Source organism: Laccaria bicolor, genomic scaffold, assembly GCF_000143565.1.
Source record: "Laccaria bicolor S238N-H82 LACBIscaffold_5 genomic scaffold, whole genome shotgun sequence".
Classification (NCBI taxonomy): Eukaryota; Fungi; Basidiomycota; class Agaricomycetes; order Agaricales; family Hydnangiaceae; genus Laccaria; species Laccaria bicolor.
This window is the reverse complement of record NW_001889876.1, coordinates 1,818,725-1,845,457: the sequence shown is the minus strand read 5'-3', so window position 1 is coordinate 1,845,457 and position 26,733 is coordinate 1,818,725. Positions and strand designations below refer to the sequence as shown.

Genomic DNA, 26,733 nt, shown 5'->3' with positions numbered 1-26,733 from the left:
TGGTTTTCAAAGTATCATTTGATCAAGGGTGGTTGATGCACTGAACAAGGACTTGGATTGTGAGGATGGATTTGTCTCTTATGAAGGGTATGAGGCTGTGATGGACATAGTACACTCTATTATGATCTTGTAACTGGTTTCTGCATCATGTATATGCAACATCCACTAGCTTCATCAATATGGGCAATGATGGCAATGATAATCCTCAGGCAGGTTGGGATCTTGAAACAAAATGCCTTGCTCTACTGCTTTCTGACAATTCTAGTGAACATTACTTTAACTGGAGGCAGTTGAAAATTAAGGAAACATACCCTCTAGAAAATATGATTCAGAATTTATGGAATTGAATTGCTAATACGAAAGTTGACTGACCCACTGTTCATATAAATAAATGTCACAATAAAGAAATCAAAGGAACAGAATAATACATACATACTGAAATGGAGGAATTAGTGTTTGTAGGTCAGCAAGTTGGTGACATACAAGCTATGGGAAATAAGTGGACTTCAGCATAAAATAAAATCAAAACATACAGTCTGGGATAAAAAGTTACTCTCTAGACATATTGAAATAGGAACATATTTAAAACCATACCGTCTAGGAAGGTGATGCAAGAGAAATAGGTTAATTAGATGGTATATATCAAAAATAAGGGGTGAACAAACCTCCTAAAAATATATGTAGACATAGGTCAATTACTGGACAATGAGTGAAAACAAGTGTTAGCTTTAATAAGGGGGTTTACAACTTAAAAACTTACAAGCTGTGAAAGAAAGATACAGATAGCCAACTCCCAAAAGGGTGGCCAATAAGGATGTGGGCCACATACTTTCTAAAAAAAGATAAGAATTAAGAATAATTTTCTAGCAGTATGCTTCTTAAAAAATAGAATGACTTACTTCCTGAGAAAAAGGAAAATCAGATAAATAAGTTGGCAAAAAATAAATGGTGAAAAAGAGGGCAACTCACAAACTGGAGAAAAAAACAGATTTAAAGAATAAGTCACTTAAGAGTCATCCTAAAAGCAGAGCAACACACCGCCTGGAAAAAGCAAATGCAGAGAATGGATTATTGAAAGAGTGAAAAGTGAAAAGCATGGCAACTTGCATGCTAACAAAACCAAATACAGAGTGTGAATTACTGGAAGAGTGCACAGTAAAAAGCAGGGTAACTCACAGACTGAGAAAAACCAAATGGCCATGGTGAAAATGAGTTACTAGAAGACTGCACAGTGAGAAGCAGAGCCACTTACAAGCTAATAAAACCAAACACAGACAATGGGTTGCCAGAAGACTGCACAGTAAAAAGCAGGGCAACTCACAGGCTAAGAAACCAAACAAAGATAATGGGCCAAAAGAAGAGTGACAGTGAAAGGAAGAGCAGCTCACATACTGAGAAAATCAAATGTGGGGAGTTAATCACTAGAAGACTGCATAGTAAAAAGCAGGGCAACTCACAAGCTAAGAAAACCAAATGAAGATGATAGGCCACAAGAAGAGTGTACAGTGAAAGGCAGAGTAGCTTACATCCTGAGAAAACCAAATGCAGGGTGTAAAAGACTAAAAGACTGCATAGTAAAAAGCAAGGCAACTCACAAACTAAGAAAACGAAATAGAGAGAATGTGTTATCAAAGAGTGCACAATAAAAGACAGGAATACTCACAGGCAGTGAAGACTCAAAAATGGGTCACCAAAAGAGTGCACAGTGAAAAGTAGGGTAACTCACATGTTGAGAAAACTAATGTAGACAGTAGATAAGTAACAAAAAAAAATTGGTAGTTTATCTTTACTTACCCACTGATGAAGACCTGAAATGCAACTCTAGAGATGTTGAACATGCAATATAACATACCCTCTTATTGTAAAAAAATAATGAGAATTAGATACCAGACTGTCTGAGATAAACATTCAGACTTACTGTCTAATAACAATGAAATCTGAACATCATCAAATATTCAGTAGTGTGCTCACAAACTATATGACATTGATAGATCAATATCAACATCTATATTGTTTATGAACCTTTTAGGACCCACATCCTGTAAAAAATAAATGAATTTGATTCAAAGTAATATTGGCCCAGTCCTTACTTTCTGAACCTTCCCATTAGTAATAACAAAGAATAATTATATTCAAACTTACTTCCTTCCAGTCAAGACAGATATTTAAATCTGAGGCTTTTCTTTAGAGTGTTGTACCACATACCTCCTAGCAGCTCTACAAGTTAATTCAAAGTATTGCATTATGTTCTTTTCACTTACTTCCTGTCACAGATTTTTTATCAATAAATACATGCATTTAGCCAAATTATTCTTACCAGACAGAAATCAAGAATTTTTTGTAACATTCTGAATAATGCCTTCTTAATTGTTGATGTTCTTCCTGCCTTGCTTCAAATATTAACAGTAAGATAAGTAGATGAATTGTTATAACTCACCTGACACAACTTTAGTCCAGTATATAGCCATACTGGTATCTCTTTCTTATTGGAATATATGATGCTCAATATGGTATTATACCATTTCCCTCCCTGAAGAGTAAGAAAATTTTCAATAGAGTATACCAGAGTATTCATGATTGCTTCATCCCAAATTGTTTCTTGTTCTTGTAATCCCAAAATAATATGATGTGGCCATTCAATTATAGCATAGCCTGGGCTATTCTCAAAGAAATATTGTGAGGAATCTTTCGCCAAACATTTCAGACAGTCCAGTGCCGTATGAATATGTTGCAAAGAAGGTTCAATGAAGTAATGGCCTGATCGTGATTTGATGGACAGAAAGTCTCGAAGCGAAGTGTGATAGAGCATGATTAGCTCATTATCATCTCCAGGAATTTTGACAATTGATTGAACTTTCAAAAGCTCAAGGACAATCTCCCCAGCTTGGATGTCAAGGAGTAAGCTAAGAGAATTGATAGACAGACTGGTCTGCAGAATCATGATAGTTCCAATAAGTTGATGAAAGGCTGGTGTTTGAGAAGCAAAAGAAAGAACTTGTTTGTAGAGTGGATCCAGACCATTGGACCCAGAGTCCAGAACTTCTTGCAAGACTTTGTATGGCATGGGATCTTCTCCAACCAATCGAACCAGTGTGGCAGCAAACATGAATGAACTGCCAGCTTTATCAAGAAGTACAGAGAGAGCTTGATCAGATGGCCAGGGCTGTGGGATCCTCCGCATGATTGGAAGGTTCTGGTCATAAATACAACCAAATTCCTGTTTAAAATACAGACAGATGTCATGGCGAGCATCAAAAGCATCCAAGTTTATGCAGTACAAGACTGACTGAGCCCTGGCATCGCCAAACTTCTTCCGGATATGTTCTTCCACTCTGCTAGTAAGAAAGATGCGAAATGGAAGCTGGTCCCTTTGAGACATGTCAAGCAGCATTTCAATAAATTCCGCCATTTGAACCTTGTCATCACACTCATCAAGACCGTCAATGACAAGGATCTTTGACTTGGCGAAAAAAGAAAACAGGGTGGGCAGGGAAGACAGTGGGTTTGTGATGAGTCTTTGGAACTGATGGACAAAAGAGACCGAAGAGTCAAGCATAGTGTAATCTTCTTCAAGTGCCCGGTCAATCAGCGGTTTTGTGGCGGGCACCGAGATGGAGATCTGGTGCGCAAGGGTGGGAATTAGGCGGGCAATGTGACTGCGACCCCCAGCACCCCGAAGAAAGAAAAAGCTTCCTAAAAGCCTGCCCTTGTTGGCATAGCACTCCGCAATGGTTTGCGATAATGCAGATTTGCCATAACCAGCTGGCCCGTTAAGCCAGCAGACTGATTGCTTATCACGCCTGTTGAGCCATTTCTTGATCGTTTCAATCACTTTCAGGCGAGTGCCAGGATCACACTTCGCGACTGGACCTGAGCGGATGTGTGTCGCGTTACTGACAGGCCTAAGCAATTGCGAGAGACCTAAATACAGTGAATTACACTGAAGCGATGTATAAACAGACTTGACGTACCTGCAGAAGGGCCGTGGACAATAGTGACATCGCGGGCGTTAACGACCTGTGCATTCCCTGAAATGGTTGCTCCAATAGAGTTTTCGAGGATTGTGTTGGACGCCATGAAACAATGTGTTTCAATACGAGAGGGTTGAGTTCGGAAAGGTCGAGTTGTCGTGGTTGATGAAGAACTGGTTGAGCGCCAGCTCCGGAAACGGGGCGACGAATAAGTATTACAAAATCAACTATCATTATCACTGCATTCGTCGATTCTTGGTCGATTCGCAGGCCTTCGATACTGAAGCTGCTCTTGCGCTGCGTTGTCAACTTACGGCTCCAGACTTCAAGCGAGCGATCGCCATAATCTTCTCGTTATGCTGTTCACATTTCCTTATATATTATCATGTTCTTCGTAACAAGTTGTTGGCACCCATATACCGTCGGTATTCGCACCTGAGGGCAATATTTCGCCAAAACCCAGAGCGTTTGGCCTTCGCTGATGGTTGTGCGAGGACCATGCTTGATGACGAGACCCAGATCATGAAGATATAGGACCCTTTGGGCGTATTGGCCATGTTCACGGTGGTGTAGTATCTGGAAAGTGGAATCGAAGGTCGACGTCGTCGAATTCCTGGGGAGGAGTTCCCGATTGAAAACAATTGGTGATAGGGTATCTTGCATATCGACAGAGTCCTCAGTCTGAGTGAAAACACTCATTTTGAGCGTATGTGTCTGAGGTGTTTTCACTCAATCAAAATGGTTTTACTTCTCACAGCTGAGTGACAGCGGCTTCAAGAAAACGAGCGGTAACTACTTCGGATAAACCCCCAAAACAGGACTCAACCACGAATCATAGTCCTCCTCCCTAGCAGGATTCCCCGTAACCCTCAAAGCCCTAATCAACACGCGATACGACCCACTCGGAATAGCAGTCCCATTCGCGAATGTGGGCGAGTTGAGCGCAAAGCTGCTGTATCCGTTGTCACTCGGGTTCTGTTAAACGTCAAGGTAATAAGAACAGGGTAGACAGAGAGAGAGAGGGAGAGAAGACGCACCTCACTATTCCGAGGAATATAATTCAACTCGGCCAGCGTGCCAACAACCTTGACCTGAGCAAACGAGCCCCCCTTCTGCGGATGCGGGAACGTGAAAAAGGGTAGGCTGCCAAACAGTCCACGGCTGCTAAGCGTCGTGGCGATCTTGATATTGGGGTCTACAAGGTCAGCACGGAACGAAGGCGTTCCAAACGTCAACCTTCATCCCAACAAACATCAACACCTTCAATTCGTGGGGGAAGAAAAAAACCGTGACGTACCTCCAAAGCAAAGTAGGCACATCCGTACCAACAAACGTATAATTCGTCGGAGACTTCTGTACATCACCCTTCGAATCAATCAAAGCAGGTATCTTCTCCCCAAAGAAAATGTCACTATTATCCACAACCTGTTTATCCTTCAACGATGCTGCCAGCCCTATATACGTGACGTGCAAGTTCTCCGAAGGAGCCGCGATTTCGATGAACCCAGAGTATAGGGGATAGGTGGCGGCGTTGAGGCCTTTTGGTGGGGAGAAGATGGCTGCGACGATTTGGGATGATCCGGGGCGGAGGGTGAATGTGTTGGGGACGAGGGTGACGGAGGCGGAAGTTTTGGTGAGTGGGACGGGTCCTAAGGAGGCGAATTGGGTTGTCTGCAAATGAGAATGAGGACGTGAGCTTATGCGCTATCGTTCTGGGTGTATGGAAGATGATCTTACCGCGTTAACAGTCAAAGCAGTCCCAGCAGGGAAATGAGTAAGCTTATATTTCTTCGAAGCATTACCAGTATTCTTCACACTGAACGTTTGCCTTCCATCCCCAAAATCATCAACACCCCAAAACTACCAAAAGAAGAGCAACTCACACTCCTTTAAAATGCGCCGTATCATTCAACACAAGTTCACCAGGCTCAACAACCGTCGTCGCATAAACAGCATCAAAAACATTAATCAGCCCCGCCCCCTGCTGCGAAACCGTCTGCAACGGATCACCATCCGTATGGCTAGACGGCACCCTCTTCGCAGTCGTCTCAAACAACGTCCGAGCACTCTTGCCCACGGACGCCGATTTGCCTTTGACGGAGAAGAGGAGGGCGGCGCTGCCTGCTACGAAGGGCGTTGCCATGGACGTGCCGGATTCGACTCCGAAGGAGCCTTGGGTGGTTGGTAGGGTGGAGAGGATGTTTCCGCCTGGAGCGGCTAGAGCGGGTTTGAAGTAAAAATCGTTGGATGGGCCGTAGCTTTTGGCAAAAAAAATAATCAGATTTTCGTTGTCGATATAGAAGACAGAAAGAAAGAAGATCGCGTACCTGGTGAATGAGGAGATCAAGCCTCCCTTGGGATCTGGGAAGTTGACCGATCCTCCTGTTTGAGGGAAGGAAATGGTGATAGGGGCATTAGCAGCAAATTGTTGAACCAGCTGTGCATTTCATCCATATGATCAGTTCAAACGCAAATGGACGATATGAAGATAACTTGCGAATTCTCCATCGGCAGCTTGGATAAGAGCAGCGTTGAAGGTACCAACTGAAATGCCAGCGAAGCCATTTCCATTACTAAAGACAACACATTAGTAGTGGAAGCCATCTATGCAAAGAAAGAAACATACTCATAGATCAAAGTAGTCTTCGCCCCCTTTGCAGCAACATTTGTCAACTTTGTAACCTACACCAACCTCAGCTACGTCCACGGCCCATAACGCAAAGTGTAAAACTCACGAAAGAACACGTCCCACGCCTGACAATCACCACAAACTTGGACAAATCAGGGGTACTATCCGGAAGAGGCTCGCAAGCATCATCAACGATAGTCGTATCCTTTGACGTAGCATAAATAGGTAAATCCCCAGGCGTAGGCAAGGGGAAAGTGGCAAAATAGATAATTTGGTCGTGTGGGACGCCGTTGACGTTGAGTTTTTGTAGAGGAACGACGGTGCTTTTCAAGTAATAGGTGTGAGGGAAAGGAAAGAGGAAGAACAAGACTTACTTGTCCACGCTAGATACGGAAATCACGTCGACGCCGTTCCCTGGACTGGAGCTGTACCAAGACCCAGAGGCACCCTTCACCATTAATTACATAGCATCAATGATCTATGCAACTTGCAAAAACTTTGAGAGACAGACGTACGTCGTTTCCAGCAGCGATAGTGACGACCTTTCCGGACGCAGCGATCCTGCTCGCCACTACACTACTTGACGATTCAGTCCATCCGTCTGGACCGCCCAACGAGAGTGTCAATATATCTTGGCCGTCTTTGACACCCCTTAGCAGAGCTTCGACGATGACTAAGCAGAAAAAGGTGAATTGTAGATAACCATGGATGAAGGCAAGGAACTTACTATCATCAGTCACCGACCCAGTGCACCCAAACACTCTATAAGCAGAGAGAGACGAGTCGTACGCCACACCGCTAATATTGAACTGGTTTCCGGGGTTAGCACCAATAATGCCCTTATCATCGATCGTCGGTCGGTAAAAAGGATGATTTACTTAAAAAAGAAGCTCACAGCTACGTGGGTTCCATGGCCCGCACATTGATCGAGGGGGTCGTTATCTGGGACAGGGGTATTGGTACCTAGTAGAAGATAATTATAATTAGATGAAGACGACTTGAAGAAAAGAGGGGTACTTACCATCATACTTATCTCCAACGAAATCATATCCCCCAATGACCTTATTCCCTGGGCCAAAATTTCCACCAAGTAAAGGATGGGTATAGTCAATACCAGTGTCGATGCTGGGTAACGTTACGTAAGGATTCGACCCAAGAGAGATGGAAGAGAAGAGAAGAGAAGGAGTGCGTACATCCCGATCTTGATGCCCTTTCCGGTGATACCTTTTGCGTGCAGCTTATCGACGCCCTATTATCGCATGCTTAGAAGACTTGGAAGAAGGAAGAAGGGAGAGAAAGGACGTACGGTGAGGATATGGGTCGATTCCGAGTCTGGTGGGATGGCTGGATCGTAGGGACCGGAAACGACGTGTACGCTGACGGGTTTGGGCCTTTGGAAGGTCGTTACGGGGCGGATGGCTTTGATGCCTGGGCTGTTTTGGAGGGCGATTGCATCCTGTTTTGTGTTAATGATGTGGAGGTGAGTTGGTTGAAGGACGTACGGTAGCGCTCTGTGAATGTATGCGTTACTGATGAACCGTGATAAAGATGAGAGAAGACGTACTGTGACAGTCAAAGCAGCTCCGACGAAGAGGTCTGGTGAATCGTATTCTTTGTCGACTTGGAAAGAGACATCACGCGACTTGAGTAAATCGTACACTGCGTCGAGAGACTGTAGCGGATTATCGTCAACCAAGGAACAGGATATATAATCCGAACGAAACATACACGAGTAAAAGAGCGTTTATTGGGTATGTTGGAAAGCACGTCTACCTCGACGATAAACTTGTTCGGCACAACGGGAAGGTTGGATTCCCGCTTGACGCTGGATATAGGGAACGTAGCCCATGCAGAGCTTGCGAGTAACGAAGGAAGGACAGCCCATAACGAAGCGGACTTCATGGTTAGGAAAGGGGAGACCATAGGAGGGACAAAGTCAAAGCAGGCAGCAACCGACTAAGCTGGGGTTTTCTGCACCAGTAAAATTGTGTATATATACTATAGGCTTCGTACAGGCACCACAATGCATGTGGCGTGTTCGGAAGCCCATATTGTCGAGGTTGCCGTGATCAATTGCGCTAGTTCTTTATGGAAAAGCAAGATCGTCGGTATAGACGTGGACACGTACTTGGTGAGCACGCGTTCCCCAGGAATCAATGTGGTTTCTTGATGGATCGTTTCATAAATTCGCGGGGCCGGGTGTTGGATGGAGATGAAGTGCAATAGTGCGCCATAAAGGAAGAATATCATGAGGTTGGGGAAGCACGCTTTGCCAAGATGTGGCTCCCATGCTCATTCGAGAGGTTGACAACACAACCCTCCGTCGTGAAGGTTGACTAGGGCCATTGAATAACGGGTAAAAGACATCTGTGAAAGAAATCCAGTCGAGTGGTTATGTCAAGAATTGAGCAAGCAGGAATTTTGTCGTATGCTATGAAGGGCCCCAGCGGACAAAAAGTTTCGCAAAGCTGTTTCCATCTGAGTTTCAAGATTTCAGCTTCAATTCACCAAACATTTCAGAATTTCCGGCTCTTCCATGCGTGTTCGCTTGTGTATTCAAAATTTCAAATTAAGATCATATCCCACTTCAGGATTTCAACATCACCTTCGGTATTTGAACTTCGCTTTGGAGATTTCAGCTCTCATTTCCAAATCTCATTTTTATTTTCAAGGTCTCGGCCCTTCGTCTCAACTTCAAGATTTCAACTTGAGGCTTTCAGTTTCGACACGGGTTTTTTCAATCGAGCCGGAAGCATACCCTGCCCAATTGTACCTGCGCTCGCAAAGGGCACCTATTTGCACACTGCTTCTAGACCTGCGGAGGTGCTTGTTGCATCTCTTTGGCGACTTTGTGGGATATGCATGCATCCCTGTGAATGTGGGTCTTGCTGCATCGTTTCGTTGCCTGATGTCTTTCGCAGGTGGGGCAGCTGGAGAAGAAAAAGGGCGACAATTCATTTCAACTGGGCACTCTGAAGTTATTTGGCCAACTCTTAGAGGTAAAATTGTCTATGCAGCTAGCGCAGTGTTGTCTCATCTGTTTTCTAGTCTATGAAGCATCATGCCGAGGTTGGGAAAGATAAGGTATGCGGATTTCAGCCATCCTCCTCTCATACCTCTCTGATCAATAGTGCATGCCATCAAGTCCAACTCATGATGTGGTTAGCTTCTGCAACACATTCAATAATGTTTTTTCCTTGTGTTTTGCATCCACCAGTAAAAGTAGAGAACCAATCCGTATTGTCCAGTTCCTTTTCGGTGCATAGGCCGGAGTTGGCAATCACCGGCTTGATATGGTCAATGAAGGCTTTGCGGCCAGGTTCGTCAAAGGCTTGTGCGAAGAGGCGCAGTGCGTGAGGGTTGGCTGCCACAAAGGCAATGAGGTGGTCGGTAACTTTCTTGACACCAGGGTGTCGTGCAGATTTGCGTAAGTGAGCCATAAATGTGCGCGTTGAGAGCTGGTGCTAAATGTACGCGCTGAGAGCTGGTGATAAATGTGCGCGCTGAGACCGAGCCCGCATGTGTCACGTGACCTTCGCCAGCAGTCCAAAACTGCCTTTTGCTTTTGTTCTTCCTCCACAGAACCGATGGTGGCCCACATGTTACTGCCAGGCTATTGAGTGGATCGGCATGCCGCGCGCCGCTTGTGTTACTCTGGTATTACCGTGTGACCTCGAGGGCGCAGTCCCCGCCTGCTTTGCCTTCCAGCTGCTTGAGGGTCGCTGTTTGTTAGTTCACCCAAGTTCACCCAGCCCCCGCGCTAATCAAAATCCAGTTGGGCGGGCAGAGACCATGCGCACACCATTGGTACGCCCACTTCGCTTTGTGCACACGGACCTATTCTGACCTACCTGTAGCCGGCATGTTTTACTGGCAACGTCGCTGAACGCTCCGCCGCCCAATCGCAACCTTCAAAGCCTCAACCCTAGCGCGATAGCTCTCCTCCTCCAGCCTCCCCTGCTCCCCCTTCCCCCTTCTCGAAACAGATAGAGGGGAAGACCTTTTTGAGGTTGAAAGAGGGTGATTAGGAAGGGGGCATTTTTTTTCTTGTCTAATTCCTCGATGGACGAAGAGCTGGAAGTACAGGGTAAACAGCCTCTTTTCCATCCATTCTGCATTTTTTCATTGCTCATTGTTTACTCAGAACACAAGTCCCGAGGCCGTTGTGGAGACCATTCCCATCGTGCAGACATGTTTGGTGGCCTGCAGCAATTGAGGAAATTCGAAATCTGCCACCCATGAATTTCTGCATCCCAATCTCTGCCCGGCTTTGAGTGTCGGTCTCTGAGCTCACATCGCCCACCACAGCAGATTGATCCCGCTCAGCATCCTCTTCAATCATTTTAGTGACCAAACAATTTATCGCGCCCTGCTCCCCCATCATCCCTTGGTTTCCAGTCCAGTCCCTCTTCATCAGGTTCAGTTCACATCAATGCAGACCTGGTTATTTGCATTTCGCCGGAGCACTATGACACGGCCCCCGTAGATGGACTCGTGATCCAAATGCCTCAAGCTATGCCTTTCCAGGCAAATTGGCACATTGCGGCGAGAACGCCAGGACCACCGATTTCGATTTTGCAGCTACTGCGGCATTCATCCATCAATACGATTATGATCATAAAAACGGCGACCCTGATCTCGAAGTGGGGCTTGAACGCTTGCCTGAACGACACCAACTTTGTCCCCTTTTGACTTTCATGCTCTTCCTTCCCGGACACCCAACGGCGGCCCTACCTGCCTTTCTATGCAATACGATGGTAGCGTAATTTTGGAACAACAGGTTCTCTAGCAGCGCGCTCGCTCTCCACTCTCTTGCCCGTGCACACAGGCGTTGCGCACTTCGGCAGCCATGTTTTTGAGTTGGGCAGGGGAAGAAGCGGGTTTGGGAGGAGGAAGAGCGCCTGCTGGGTTCGCATTTAGCGTAGTTGAAGGGGACGCAGGAGGGGGGAGAGCGGGGTTCAGCAGAACGAGGGCGGTCGTAGGTATCCCTTCGATCCCACTCGCGTTCACGAGGACCATATTCCCTGGCCCTATCACGGCTTTCCCGCCCTTCTCGATTCCTATTTCGACTTTCTATATCACGGCTGTACCACGAGCGCGGGATCAGCAGGGGGTGGGAACGCCCCAGGAGCTCCAACTGCACGTCTGCGCTCTTTGGGTGCCAGCGGAAGAGGCTCTGCCTCTGCGATCTCAACCAGTCTGCCAATGGACCGCCACTTCGCCACCATCCCCTTTGACCAACATCAACGACCATTCCTTCCACCCCTCAGCCGGCAACACTTCGTTGCGTAATTCCTATCCCTATGTTTACCATCGTACTTCCCAGTCCTCCCACCCTATCCGATCCCTCGCCCGCTCTCTCTTCTCCCTCTCCTTCCTCCCATCCCTAGCCTTGACCTTCCTCCCAATCTCCGGCACACGCTCATGCGAAAGGTTCAACAACTCGTTCTCCAGCTTCCTCCTCTCCCCATCATTTGGCACAGTTTTCGGGCCACGAGCTGGAGCACTTCCTCGTAACGACTTCGCGGGAACCATCCTTCCGCATAGGTGCCTAATACGATTGGCGAAGCAACGGTAGTGAAGGCAGCACCATCCGCCAATCTGCCTCTCAAAGCGGTGGCTGTTGCGAGCCTCTTTTGGCCAACTATCAACACCCTGCACCTCTGAATGTATGAACCCCCTACCCGAATCCTAGAATCCAAAGCGATTGCCAGGCATGGGGGTAGAGCAGCAGCCAGGGTACTTAGAAGACGAAACACCAACCAGCCAGACTGCAAAGTTAAGCAGAAGACAGGACTACCCCGCTCGCCTATAGGATGCACCTCTAAACGGCGTTTCCGTGCCGGACTAGGAAGGGGAATGATCGCCATGGGCGTGCCCTCTCCAGTGCAAGAGGTGATCCTCAGGGGGTCAGGAATCATAGGCACTAGGGGCCTTAGGTAGTCTACGAAGTTGTAAAGTCTGACGTGGGGCTTCGCCCCGATGGACTATAAATTTGACATTAAAAAAAAAAAAAAAAAAAAAAAAAGAGCAGCAGCCTTCCCCTCAAAATGCTCGAACCGCCAGCATATCATCGCCCGCATATTCTTCTGGAAGCGCGGACGATGCCAGGTTAGATTCCCAATGAATAGGTGACGAGGACCTGGCGGGAGCCAAAGAGGATTATTTACCGAAACTGTTAAACCAAGGGAGGGGGCAGCGGGTGTTCAAGGCATCGTTTAGTCTTATCTTTCCCTCTGCCCTTCAGAAACTCGATTGGTTGGTCGCTTGTGCAATACATTGCAAGTATACCAGCGATGCGGGTACCGATTGGAAGATCTCACAGGGTATACCTTGGGATATGGGTACCCTCCCGCATGCTGGAGGTCCATTGTATATAGAATTCAAACTAATTTGTTAGTTTTCGGGAGGCCCTCTCCATCGTTACTTCTTCGACGTGCAACCAACTATCCTAGAAAGGGCTGATCAGATCTTAATGAAGATCTGTGCGCACTATTCCAGAAGGTGATTAGCACTCAAAAACATCCAGGTATTCCCCCCTTTCTGCCTTTCTTTCGCTCTCTGCCCTGCTTGACTGCTGAACCCCCTCCCTGTAGACCTGGAAAGCAACATTCTGACCATGTCCGAAATCTGTCCATGCAGCCTATGCCAATGTCCTGATCTCTTTGAAGATGTTTGTCCAAATTCTCTCTTTCCCCTCGTGCGATACTCAATTACGATCCAGTCGGGCCTTTCTTGCCTCTGTGGGCATTTTGTTTCTGAGCATCGGAATGTTCAGCAGGTCCTTGTTCGGTATTGCCCAGTCGAATTGCCAGATTCTGCCCACAGGCAAATGTTTTCCAACCGTACCACGCATTGCCGGGTACGAACTTCATCGATTTATTCAAGTCATTGTTAATGAGCCCATTCTTCTTTTTTTCAGACTCGGCGCGAATGTGGAATGCTTGTGTGCTCTCGCTGCCATAAAGCAAACTACTTGCACCTACCATCTGCACCTGGCAGTGCTCGTGCAGGGGTGCCGCCTCCTTCGATAGAGCCAACTCCCCCTGCTACGCAGCCATCAATCTTCGCTTTGAGACCCCTCGCACCACCTCTTTCCCAGCAACCAACCTTGCAACCTTGGAGCCAACCAGATGCAGATGCTAATCAAGCGACCCATAGTGGGAGCCAGGTTAACCTGCGCCGAATTTCAGCAGCGGCAAGGCACCAACCACCTGCATCTAGTGTTTGAAAGTCCGGTTAGGTTAGGTTATTGGGTGCCCAGGGGCTCTAACCGAGACCGAGACCGGTTAGGGTTCGTTCCCAGACCCAAAATAACCTAACTGGACCGAAGATAACCGATGAAAACCGGTTAGTTGCAGTTACTAACCGGTTAGGACCGAAAAAATAGAAAATCGATTAAAACGGCGTATATTTCTCATATTCCTTGCAGTAAACATTATTGCCATGCGTCGTAGCTTTAAAACAAGCCCAAGAACGCTAAATTCGGTGAAGAATTGACAATTTTATAATAATATTCTTGAAAGCCTACTATTTTAGCCAATAATTTAGAGATTTGACCATAACTCTGTCAGATTTTTAGCGTTTCTCATGCTTTTAGATGCGTTTTGAAGGGGTAAAATAGGGTCGGTTGTAACCGGTCATAACCGGTTTTTTAACGGTTAGTTAACCGCAAAATAACCGGTTATTTCATTTCCAGAATTGACTAACCACTAACCGCGGTCCGGTTTTTTTGCGGTTAGGTCCGGTCTGGTCTCGGTTATTTTCCAGTTAATTAACCTAACTTCCAAGCACTACCTGCATCGCAGTTGCCGCATCCTGTGGGAGTCGCCCATCTCCCCCTGATCAGCCTTCCAACAGTTCGCGTGCCCAAGCGCAAAAATGTACGAGTTTCTACAACCCAAAGGCCTGTGACTGGGAAGCAGAAGATTATCAACTTGAGGTATTTCATCGTAATACACCCCCAGCAGGTAATTGCTCTCGAAAATTTTATGCAATGCATACTGATAACTTTGTTAGTTGGGACAATTTGCAAACAACGATTACCCAGGCCCTTCCTTCGCGACTTTGCGCATTCCTCCTACGAATAGATTGCAGGACTTTCTCGCACAAGCACAAAAACTAAACCTGCTGATTCGACATGAAAAAACAGGAAGCATTGATTCGCCCATTGCAAATGATTTCAATCTTGTGATCGACGGCCACATGCGCCAACATAACCTTGCCTTCGTTGACCTACTAAACACACCAACACCTAGCCCTGCAGCTCGATCATCCCGTGCACCACAACCTCCCCTTGTGCTTGACCCAGAGGCAAAGTGGCACCCGCTCTACATCAAGGCGACTACACGGATCCAGGCTGCAGACAGCCTTACCTCAATTTTGCACCGGCACCCGAAAACTGTTACGAACATAACTTATGCCGACATCTCTAGCAAAAGCAAAATGCCTATCGTCCATGTCAACCAAACAGAATGGCGAATCGTCATTATAGGTTGGTCTGATACTTTTGCCCACTTTTCATAAAATTAATCGCTTTTCTTAACCAGTGCCGAATCATAATATTATTGTCGGAGACTTTGAAGGGACTGGTCCCCATGCATGCCTTCCCATCAGATTGTGGGAAACGATACTGGAGCATCACTTTGACATCGAATGCAACGAAAGCTGTGGTCGCCCCGCGCAGGGAATGGTATGGAAGCGACTTACTGTTATAATCCTTTTATTGATTTCTTTCTGTAGAATATGCCAGATGACCCCGTGAATAGGGATGTGATTGCAGATACCGACCACCCAGGCCCATGTGCATTCGGCCAACCTGTTGCTGGTGAAAGTGTCGCCAGAGCTACATCGGTAGATTCCAGCTTCAGCAGCAGCACACCTCCCCCAGCGCTGGCGATGCCGACTTTAGAAGAATTGGAAATTCAAGAGGTCCACCATCGCACTGCTCGCCTCCAGAATGGGATGGCTAGAGATGTCGCAATTCTATGGAACATTGCTCTTTCTGATATCCACAACGATACCGATGCCTGCATGGTCATTCGATCGCCTACGGCAGAAGCTGCAGCTGAATCTCTGATGCACCATCTCAAGAATCTTGTCACTGGGGCACCAATACCGGAGGATCTTTGCCCAGATACGACGATTGACAATGTTACTGAGGCTGCAATGAGCCATCCTTATTTCAGAGTGATCATGTAAGCCATCTCGAGAATTCTTGACATGTGCCTGACTGCCTGTTGCAGCAACGGTGCCCCTGGGGATGGTCCAAGGCGACAAGTTTGGTCTCATATCTTGTCTGGACTCCTCGGCGACTGGAAACACTTTGTAAGAATGGCAGAGGATGACTTCTACACACCCTCCCTTGTTCCTGCACCAGCTGTCAGCGAACGCGACAGGAAGATCTTCATTTTCTTCGGATTTATCATCCGACAATCATTCGTGTGGGGGTTCGATACACTCCCAATATCGCCATTCTTCTTAGCATTCCTCTTCAAGGACTTTGAACATGCAACGACCCCAGAGTTTGTGAACGCTGTCGCCCCCCAAGCTGCAAAGCGACTCGCATCCTGGCCTCCAAAAGCTGTTGGGCCACCAAGCGAAGATGGAACTCCTCCTCGACTCGTGCTTGATGGCACCATGGATCCAATGTCGCTGATATTTGAGTGGGTCCCGAACGTAACAGTGTGTTGTATATATTCATTCATGGTACCTGGGGCTTATACAAAGTTTTTACAGGCTGACCATATTCGGGACATGTCCCTTGAAAACCAATTGAAACTTCTTCCTTCAATCAAGGCTGGCCTTCTGTTCGCCCACCAAACACAAGATATTGAAAGATCTTACCTCTCGCATCACCATCCAATCTTCGAGGCTGTAGCGATCGGAATAAACTACCCCTTTTTTTCTGTAACTGAGGTCACTGGCGAATCTCAGCCCCCTAAATTGATGGATGTATGTGATATAACCTTATCGTTTCTTTCTCTGTGTTGCTCAAACCTTTCAAAGATACTTCGAACCAATTTCGACATTCTGGCTCTCCTGGGCACCATGTACCAAGATCGCGTCATTACGACCTCAATCGATTTGCTGCCCTATATCGCTTGGACAGATGTTGAACCGAATCCCGATTCCCCCACTGAGAATCTTACCAAGTACTTCGCCCGGCGATCACGATTTTTAGAGCTTTTGCGCCACTATCTCCGAGGCAAAGGGCATCCATTGGGTGCAGTTGGAGTGAGCTCTCAGGCATTCCAAGAGTCGCGGGATGATGCTGCCCTTCGTCCAACACTGTTCTTAGAAGCCGTCACCTCATCGCGATTCCTCCCTCTCGCACACGAGAGACTGATGGTATGCCTATTTCTCACCAAAAGATCACCTGAGCTTATTTGGACCTTAGATACAGTTTAAGCGACTTCTTGCACTGGGAACAGCACAAGCCTCAGGGGCACATTTTCATACCTGCTTCCGGAGTGTTGAATTTCAGATTGACGATGCTTTTGCATCTCTAGCCCACATGCCCGATCCAGTGACACCTCTTGCTGCATTTTCTGCCTTCGATATCTGGATGCACTCTCTTTTGTGGGGTAGCAACCAGGTATTCAACGCAGTTTGACGCACCTATTCTGCTTTTCATTAACTTGCCCATCCTGCTGTGCCTCATTACCATTGTTCATTGATCCTTTACATTATAGATTATATATGAGTATCGGCTGCTGCATGTAACTTACCATATGATTGTTGTCATGATGAAGTCATGCTGCTCAACGACATAGCGAGAATCCGCAGTAGACTAGGCCGCGCAAAGGCCGCAGTATTTGGGTGAGGCTGACTACAAGCTGACTATCCTTTGTGGATGCCTGCAGGCGACGCTTCTCCGGTGCATGGAACTTCGTATCTGTTTGTATCTTGCTTGCATCTGCTGTATCCTCCTATGCTCTCCTCTCTTAGCTTCTGAATTGTTTAACCTAGTCGTGACATGGCCCTCGTCCAGCATCACATTGCAGCTGCCTTTCAGGAACTTGGCACGAGTGTCACATCGGTGCTCCGCACACAGCTAGGCAATTCAGAAAGAATCAATGCCCAAAAAAGAGCCTGTTTACAGTTCCTGGCGAACATCCGACAGGTACGCACCCACTGGTAGCGACTTCTATGCCTAACTGGCTGATATTTGTCCCAGCATATCCCAGATATGAACCCAGCTGATGCCGACATAATCACAACTAGTGTTGAGGAAATGATTAGTGCATTAGAATCCAGTGCAACTTCTTCTCGCTATCCTGTTGATGCTCCCCCGATTGTCCTTGGTGGTACTCTTCATTCTGGGCAGCGAGGCCGACCACCTGTCGATATTAGGCAGGAGGACCTTGCACTGCTTGCGAGTGGCCGAACTACTCTGCAAGAAATCGCGAACTTGTACCAGTGTGGGGCCCGAACAATTCGTCGCCGCATGTTAGAATTTGGTCTGTCTGACCCCGGCCCCCCTGTTTATGCTGACCAAGAGCAAGAGGATGGCTCGATTGAACGGGTGTATTCAAGAGGTAGCTGTGCCAATCTCTCTCAGGCAACAGATGAAGAACTTGATGCCATCCTTGTCTCAATCTACGAACAATTTCCTTCATTTGGGAGACGAATGCTTGATGGATACCTCATGGCCTTGGGTGAGCGCGTCCCACGCCGGCGAATTGAGGAGTCTTATTTGAGGGTTATCGGACCTCCGAACAATGAATTTGGCAACCGCCGTATCGAGCGCAGAGTGTATTCTGTCCCTGGTCCCAATGCCCTATGGCACCACGATGGTCAGCATGGTAAGTCTTAATGTTCATAGTACTTTTTAATCTCAAGGTTTTTAGGCCTCATTCGTTGGAAAATTGTCATCCATGCATTCATTGATGGCTTTTCACGATTTCTTCTTGGCATCCTGGCAAGCAACAACAACCGCGCGACAACTGTCCTCGACCTTTTTGAAAATATTACAGAGATATTTGGGTTTCCAAGTGGTATTCGAGGGGATCATGGTACCGAGAATCTGCTCGTTGCTGCACTTATGGAAGAAGTCCGAGGAATAGGTTCGTATATTTGGGGAAAGTAGGTCATCGTGTACCATTTACTATCAATCATTGACATCTAGTTTCCAGGAGTGTGCACAATATACGGATTGAGCGCCTGTGGGTGGATGTGACCAAGGGCTTTGGGGCCAAATGGAAGACTTTTTTCGAGACTTTAGAGGCTCACGACGGTTTGAACATCGACAGCGATGCCCATATCTGGCTCCTTCACCACCTGTTCCTTGACAAAATCAATGCTGATGCAGCAGTGTGGACATCTACTTGGAACAGCCATGTACTCTCAAGGCGTGGTCAGCCGCACCAGTCCCCCCAGGATATGTATGTTCAGGGATTGGTGACAAATGGAGTTCGAGGTGTTCATGTGGAACATGAAGGAATCAATCCTGAAGAATATGGGATTGACTGGGAAGAGCTTGATCGGCGCCGCATCCGCCAGCATCATGATGAGTTCAATCCAGAGAATCATGCCGAAAATGAAAATCCCTTCGTCGTCAACCACCCTGACCACCTTTCTCATGTCGAGGTTCCAGATCTGCGATGTCCCTTTGATGCCGAGCGCCTTCTCATTTTCAATGCAGAACTCCAGAACCTACCCACTACTTTGTCGACAGATATGCACTCACATCGACAAACTTGGATTCATGCACTAGAACTAGCTACTGCTATTGCACAATAATAATATACTTGGCTGCTGCAATATATACCACACCGAAGACAGCTAGACTAGTACATGTGCGAAGAATGAAAATAAAATGTTAAAATTGAAAGCTTGAAGTTGAAATAGTGAAATTCGAAACTTGAAACTCCAAAACCGAAATGTTCAAGTTGAAAGCGGAATGTTGAAAGCGAAATGTTGAAATCGAAATCGAAATGTTCAAGTTGAATCCGAAATCACAAAGTTGAAATGCTGAAATGAAAAGCGAGGTATTGCAGTCAAGGCAGTGAGTTTGAAGTTGAAAAAAAAAAGCGAAATATTTTAGTCCGCTGGTGGCAGCGAAAGTATGCAGATACTTAAGTGGAACATGACTTTCTGGCATGAGAAAAGCAAGCACGAGGTACAAAAACGGTAATCACGTCGATCATCTTATCAACATCCTTCGACGCGTCCTCGACGGTTAAATTTCGCTTATCCATGTCACGACCAGCATCGACGCCATTAACGTTCACGATTGCACATTCTACGCCCCATAGCGGGAAATATGTCCCAGAAAACATTCTGGTTGATAAGCCCCAGGATCAGTCAAGTAGATGGAGTGGCGCTTTCCTAGGGAGTGCGAAGCAGTGGATCTTGTTGCGCCTCGAGTCGCTCGCTGTTCTTAGTGTGTTTCCCCGCTTGCTCTATACCGATGGGGAACTGATGCTACGACGATAGAGAGCATAACGTTCGGAAAGGTTGGCGTTATACACCTTCTGTGTGAAAGAACATCACTCATATATCAGTTCTAGTTCTCCAAACGTAAGAACGCGAGGGTTCTTGTTAGAGCTCGTCTTGATCTCTATGAACAGAGCATCCATGTAACATGAAAGAGTTCAAGCTTTTCGTCGGAATGACGGAAGACAATATGACGGAGGTTCTTCATTCAGGCTTGAAGAACGATGCCATCCCAGAAACTTTTGCCATCAAGCACACTAATAGTGTTGGCGTCGCATTCCCCACACGATATGTCAAGATTGTACCGATATGGTGAGCCCACTGCTCGCGTTCACAAACTCTTGCTGACTTCAACGCAGTGCACACGGCCAGAGCTTCCACGTCTCAATATGGCATGTCTCAATGACAGGCACAACTAACCCACCAGTCGTCGAACGGATCCGAGTAGATTACGCAGAAGTACGTGCCCCCCCTCATACCCCCCCTCATCCCTTCTAAGTAACCCCACCCAGCACCGAGAAACCTCAGTCCTCCGCCACATCCTCAAACACCTCCGCCAACGGCGCCTCCTCACACCCTTCCACTCCATCCTCTCCCGAACAAACCTCCGCCTCGAACACCCCCTCATAACCCAACTCCACTCCTCCATCGTCCTCAAAGGCGACTGGTCCGCTGCAGAAGACCTCCTCTCCTCCATCTCCTCCGCAGGACTCTTCGAGAACTACCTATACGCCTGCCAGCCCCACGCCATCTGGACGCGCTTGATCGGCACAGACGCAGACGGGGACGTTCCTCCGCCAAGGGGCGGACACGCCATGTGCATGGACCCCGTTAACGAGATGATATACCTCTTTGGGGGGTGGGACGGCGAGAAGAGTCTGGATGATTTTTGGGCGTACAGTGTCCGCGAGGACAAGTGGCGCGTGTTGAGTCACAGTACGTCGGATGAGCAGAATGCACCTGGGGCGAGGTCGTGTCATAAGATGGTGTTTGATACGAAGGCGGGGAGTATTTATTTGTTGGGGAGGTTGAATGATTCGGATGGGTTGAGGGCGAGTGTTACGGTTGCGCCTGTTACTGTTCCGCATGTGCATGCGCAGAGTGTTCCGCCGGCTGCTGGTGCTGCGCCACAACAACAACAACGACAACCTACGCTGGTGAATGCGGGGGATTCCAATGGTACGTCGGCGGCGGGTAAGACGTATTGTTCAGAGTTTTATCGGTATCATACACGAGGCGCTGATAAGGGGAAATGGGATTTTCTATCGTTTGATACACTAGTAAAGCCCTCTGCCTTCTTTCATATTCCTCTGCTGATTTTTCTCGCAAAGAGTTCGGGTGGACCACCACTCATATTCGACCACCAAATGGTCATGGACTGCGAAGCCCAAATCATGTACGTCTTTGGAGGACGTGTCGTCGACGGTGATTGGGACACGTCAAAGTACTCTGGGTTGTACAGCTACAACGTCCGCCTTAGCAAATGGCGTTTACTACAGTAACCCTTCCTTCTCCTTCTCCTTCCTTTCCCCCGCTCATCATCTCCCAAACCAAACCCAGACAAGCAGATACCACAAGCGGAAGCTCGCAAGTACTCATCCCCTCTCGTTTCGGCCACTCCATGGTCCTCGAACCCACCTCCAAAACACTCTTCATATTCGCGGGACAGAGGGAAGAACGATACCTTTCAGATATGTACGCGTATAATATCAACACCAACACCGCCAGCGAGCTTTTCTCGAATTTTACGGCTGCTGGAGGCCCAGATGCGTGTTTCACGCAACGAGCGGTGATTGATCCTGTGTTGAAGGAGATTTATGTGTACGTTATCCCTTTCCCTTCTTTCCTTCCCCTCTTCCTCTAGAACTTGAGCTTACACACCAAAAAAAAAAGGTTCTGCGGTCTAACAAGAGACTCCGCCTCAGGCACACAAAACACCACTCTACGCTCATACCTATCAAATTGGGTCTACCGCTACGACACCTACCCAGGTAAATGGGCAGAGATCATGCGGCACCCTGAGACGACGGCGGGTGAGATACCGATGCCGCGGTTCGCGCATCAGGTGGTGTATGATCCTGCGACGAGGTCTGTTTTTTTGCATGGGGGGAATGCGGGTGGGTTGAGTGCTGTTGGCGGTGGGAGTGGGAATGCGGGTGCGGATGGGGATGGGGGGGATGGGGATGAGAAGGAGAGGGAGAGGGATGGTGGGAAGGAGAAGAGGTTGGATGATTTTTGGAGGATGGAGTTGAGGAGGTATGGTTGTTTTTTTGTTCTCTTCTTTCTTTTTTTGCTAAAACTCATACGTAGGCCTGGACCAGAGGAGATCATCAGGAAAGCCAAATTCCTCATTCGACGGCAACAGTGAGTTTTTTTCGTTTCATTTTGGCAAAACACTTGCTGATACTCTACACGCGCAGATTCCGAGAAATGTGCGAAGACTCTGCCCCAGTAAAAGCCCTCCAATTCCTCCAGACGGAAGTATCAAGCGTAGTGGACCACAAAAACGCGAAAGAGACGGAACTATTTCGGTCGTTGCTTACGCACCTTCTTTCCCTCCCGCCTCCCCTCTCCCCTGAGGCGACTGCACCACCACCACCAAGGATGGTTAGAAGACCATCGTCGGAATCTTCGGAATCGACGGGATCAGAGTCGACGACTACTTCATTGCGTGAACGGAGTACGAGTAGTACGAGGCCTAGGAAACGGTCTCGAGGGAGCGGGAGCGTGAATTGGGGATGGACGAACGAGCTAGGTCTTGACGATGATGAAGGCGACGCTGGAAATCGAGAAATCGATATCAGACCTTCTAGCGACCGTGTGAGCGTCCAAGCCCTCCGAGGCGTCCCCGACCCGATCGAGGGTCTAGCAGGGGAAGAACTGAGCGCGGAGAGGTACGCGCAGCGGACGGAGGTGTTTGAAGGTCTTTTGGAGTTTGTTGGGGAGGGGGAGGGGGAGAAGCAGCCTTTGGAGAGTTTGTTGGATTTTGTTGAGAGGGGGGTGGTTCGATGAGAAGATGAGATGTGATGTGAGAGATGTTTGTTATACATGTTCTGAGTGTGGATGGATGTAACGGAATGAACTCTTCTGATGGTTCAGGCCTTCTGGTTCCCACATGGTGCAGGCCACTATCATATCTGCTTGCGGGCGCAAGCTAAAATGCGTAGCTAATTCTATGGCAAAATCCAAACATGCTTTAGATCCTAACCGCCGAAGAAAATGTGTCAAAACTCATCTAAGCGAAATAAAGTCTAAGCGAGTCTCCATGAAAGAATTTGGACAATATCTGAGTGTCAGAAGGCAGACTGCCAGATAGTGCAGGGTTTGTTACTTGGATGTTAGTAACATGGGGGTATATCACACGTTAGTAACATGTAAGTAACATATCTAACAAGGGGGGCTCCAAAATGCGATGTGATATACTGTGATATACCCTATATCAGTATGGGGGGCAATAGTAGTTTTTGTGCGACACACCTTGAGGGTCCACTGTTAGGCTTGCCTGATTTTTTGAAAAGGGAGGGAATTCTGATAAAGAGTCAGGTTATTGGCTTGATTTTTGTGCTGGTTGGCAGCTGGTTGACCACTGCTTGGCCACAGAATTTGCCTGGTGTGCACACAGCCCCTAAAAAACTTCTGACTCTCAACATATATTAGCAGCATAGTCTCAACACAACGATAAATTTGCTCCCTCCTCCCCTATTGAATAACCATGGACATACACACACCATGTTTCTAACATGTTAGATACCCCATATTTATGTTATTAACACGTTATTAACTGTGTGGAAAAATATTCCCACGGGGGTATCTCACAGTTACTAACAGAAGTATCTAACCTCGTGGACTGGTGGGTACCACTTTTATCATATAAATAAGGTAACTGCCTAGAGCTCCCTGTGTATAAGTCCACAGTCTTTATGATAGGAATCATTCCAGTTACCATGTCTATTCATTAGGCGATTTTCATTAGTTATCTGGGCGATATCATGGTGATTTTCATTATTTATCTGGCCGATATCATTGCAATTTTCATTAGAAACCTGGGCAATATCATTGGAAATTTCATTAGCTACTTGGTCAATATCATTGTGATTTTCATTAGTTATCTGGCCGATATCATTGTGATTTTCATTAGATACCTGGGCGATATCATTGGAAATTTCATTAGCTACTTGGGCAATATCATTGCGATTTTCATTATTCATCTGGCCGATATCATTGCAATTTTCATTATTCATCTGGCCGATATCATTGCAATTTTCATTAGAAACCTGGGCAATATCATTGGAAATTTCATTAGCTACTTGTGGGCAATATCATTGGAAATTTCATTAGCTACCTGGTCAATATCATTGTGATTTTCATTAGTTATCTGGCCAATATCATTGTGATTTTCATTAGATACCTGGGCGATATCATTGGAAATTTCATTAGCTACTTGGCCAATATCATTGCGATTTTCATTAGTTATCTGGCTGATATCATTGTGATTTTCATTAGATACCTGGGCGATATTATTGGAAATTTCATTAGCTACATGGGCGATATCATTTGCAATTTTCATTAGTTATCTGGCCGATATCATTGCAATTTTCATTAGATACCTGGACGATATCATTGGAAATTTCATTAGCTGCTTGGCCGATATCATTGCAATTTTCATTAGTTATCTGGCCAATATCATTTGCAATTTTCATTAGCTACCTGGTCAATATCATTGCAATTTTCATTATTTATCTGGCCAACATCATTGCAATTTTCATTAGAAACCTGGGCGATATCATTGGAAATTTCATTAGCTACTTGGTCAATATCATTGCGATTTTCATTAGAAACCTGGGCGATATCATTGTGATTTTCATTAGTTATCTGGCCAATATCATTTGCAATTTTCATTAGCTACCTGGTCAATATCATTGCAATTTTCATTATTTATCTGGCCGATATCATTGCAATTTTCATTAGAAACCTGGGTGATATCATTGGAAATGTCATTAGCTACTTGGCCAATATCATTGCAATTTTCATTAGAAACCTGGCTGATATCATTGGAAATTTCATTAGCTACTTGGCCAATATCATTGCGATTTTCATTAGAAACCTGGGCGATATCATTGGAAATTTCATTAGAAACCTGGGCGATATCATTGGAAATTTCATTAGCTACTTGGGCAATATCATTGCGATTTTCATTATTCATCTGGCCGATATCATTGCGATTTTCATTAGAAACCTGGGCAATATCATTGGAAATTTCATTAGCTACTTGTGGGCGATATCATTGGAAATTTCATTAGCTACTTGGTCAATATCATTGCGATTTTCATTAGTTATCTGGCCAATATCATTGGAAATTTCATTAGCTACTTGCCCAATATCATTGTGATTTTCATTAGAAACCTGGGTGATATCATTGGAAATTTCATTAGCTATTTGGCCAATATCATTGCAATTTGAACATCAGGCACTGCCTTCAGGGTCCACTTCAGGGTACATCCCAAAAGGGAAATATCACCTGGTTTGACTAAAAAGTGAAGAAAACCAAGAGGAGAATGACTTTACCTATCAGGGTCCATGTAAGGGGATGTTGGGATGATGGTCACATGACCAATTACCAAAAATGGTCAAAAAACGAAAATTGTAGCCCTACACTGTAGCTTCCCGAATCTGTTTGAATTATGTTCTGAAGTGCTTTTGTTGTGGAGATATGAGGTAAAGGAATTTCAAAAGTGTCGTGTTTTTTTTTTTTTTTTTGTGTTTTTCTCCATGAAAACAAAACCAAATAACATGATTTCAATATATTTAGAAAGCTAAAAGACAGGGCTACAATTATTGTATCGTGGAAAAAATGACCAAAAAAGGAAGGTTCATCCCCTACTATAAGAGTCAGATATAGACTACCAAGTTTACTGATAGACTACAAAAAAGTCGGACTTAGACTACACAGTTTACTGATAGACTATAAAAGACTACAAAAGTTGAACTTAGACTACAAAGTTTACTGATAGACTATAAAAGACTACAAAAGTCGGACTTGGACTACAAAAGCTTGGACTTAGACTACAAAGTTAGGGTTAGGGTCAAAAGGTTATCCTGACTACAAAGTTTGTAGTGTCCGCTTTTTGAGACTACAAAAGTTTGTAGTGTCCGCTTTTTCATTAGAAAGTTTGTAGTGTGCGCTTTTTGAGACTACAAAGTTTGTAGTGTTCATTTTTTCATTAGAAAAGTTTGTAGTGTGCGCTTCTGCTTTTTGAGACTACAAAAGTTTGCAGTGTTGAGCTTTTTCATTAGAAAAGTCTGTAGTGTCCACTTTTTGAGACTACAAAAGTTTGTAGTGTTGCACTTTTTTTTATAGAAAAGTTTGTAGTGTCCGCTTTTTGAGACTACAAAAGTTTGTTGTTGACATGTAGTTTATGGTGTCCTTGGCCCTATCTATGTTATGGGGTTGATGTTGAAGGATTGCCATCATATTGCCAGTGCTGTAGCATTACTTTTTGACATCATGCACAAGTTGTCTTTCATATTAGGAAAGGCTATTCCTATCTCAAAACATAATTGTAAGCTCATGTGGGGATATGGCTGAAGGATTGACATGACTTTACATATTGCTATTGCCACATCATCAGTTTCTCACATCATGCCCAAGTTGGCTTTCAAGCTAGAGGAGGCTATTCATGTTGATATCTACTC

The 26,733-nt window shown here is 46.0% G+C and overlaps 4 protein-coding genes across 4 annotated transcripts; 1 reads left to right on the top strand and 3 right to left on the bottom strand.

Annotated features, from left to right (window-relative positions):
• Positions 1-1,013: 1,013 nt before the first annotated feature.
• Positions 1,014-4,077, bottom strand: LACBIDRAFT_383839 (ectomycorrhiza up-regulated NACHT-containing protein; the record flags this gene model as incomplete). Its single annotated transcript, XM_001877542.1, has 16 exons — positions 1,014-1,140; positions 1,253-1,293; positions 1,393-1,429; positions 1,527-1,559; positions 1,664-1,675; positions 1,727-1,738; positions 1,795-1,855; positions 1,919-1,921; positions 1,972-1,974; positions 2,023-2,039; positions 2,091-2,093; positions 2,143-2,145; positions 2,206-2,264; positions 2,318-2,386; positions 2,438-3,921; positions 3,972-4,077. The coding sequence occupies 16 exons, from the start codon at positions 4,075-4,077 to the stop codon at positions 1,014-1,016; spliced, it is 2,070 nt and encodes a 689-aa protein (XP_001877577.1).
• Positions 4,078-4,763: 686 nt separating this feature from the next.
• Positions 4,764-8,502, bottom strand: PR_S1 (pyrolysin; the record flags this gene model as incomplete). Its single annotated transcript, XM_001877541.1, has 18 exons — positions 4,764-4,946; positions 5,009-5,207; positions 5,269-5,642; positions 5,709-5,799; positions 5,855-6,229; positions 6,299-6,408; positions 6,451-6,544; positions 6,598-6,653; positions 6,707-6,923; positions 6,975-7,048; positions 7,116-7,273; positions 7,328-7,439; positions 7,496-7,563; positions 7,622-7,725; positions 7,794-7,849; positions 7,907-8,056; positions 8,165-8,272; positions 8,329-8,502. 18 exons carry the CDS (start codon positions 8,500-8,502, stop codon positions 4,764-4,766), a joined length of 2,703 nt encoding a protein of 900 aa, XP_001877576.1.
• Positions 8,503-10,729: 2,227 nt separating this feature from the next.
• On the bottom strand, positions 10,730-12,603 carry LACBIDRAFT_293229 (uncharacterized protein; the record flags this gene model as incomplete). Its single annotated transcript, XM_001877540.1, has 4 exons — positions 11,920-12,603; positions 11,440-11,673; positions 11,041-11,181; positions 10,730-11,008 (listed from the first exon to the last, which is right to left on the bottom strand). The coding sequence occupies exons 1-4, from the start codon at positions 12,133-12,135 to the stop codon at positions 10,730-10,732; spliced, it is 870 nt and encodes a 289-aa protein (XP_001877575.1). The 5' UTR covers positions 12,136-12,603.
• Positions 12,604-14,805: 2,202 nt separating this feature from the next.
• Positions 14,806-17,215, top strand: LACBIDRAFT_314149 (uncharacterized protein; the record flags this gene model as incomplete). The annotated part of the gene is made up of 7 exons (XM_001877890.1): positions 14,806-15,094; positions 15,150-15,292; positions 15,343-15,797; positions 15,846-16,284; positions 16,339-16,554; positions 16,609-16,950; positions 17,000-17,215. The coding sequence occupies 7 exons, from the start codon at positions 14,806-14,808 to the stop codon at positions 17,213-17,215; spliced, it is 2,100 nt and encodes a 699-aa protein (XP_001877925.1).
• Positions 17,216-26,733: the final 9,518 nt, after the last annotated feature.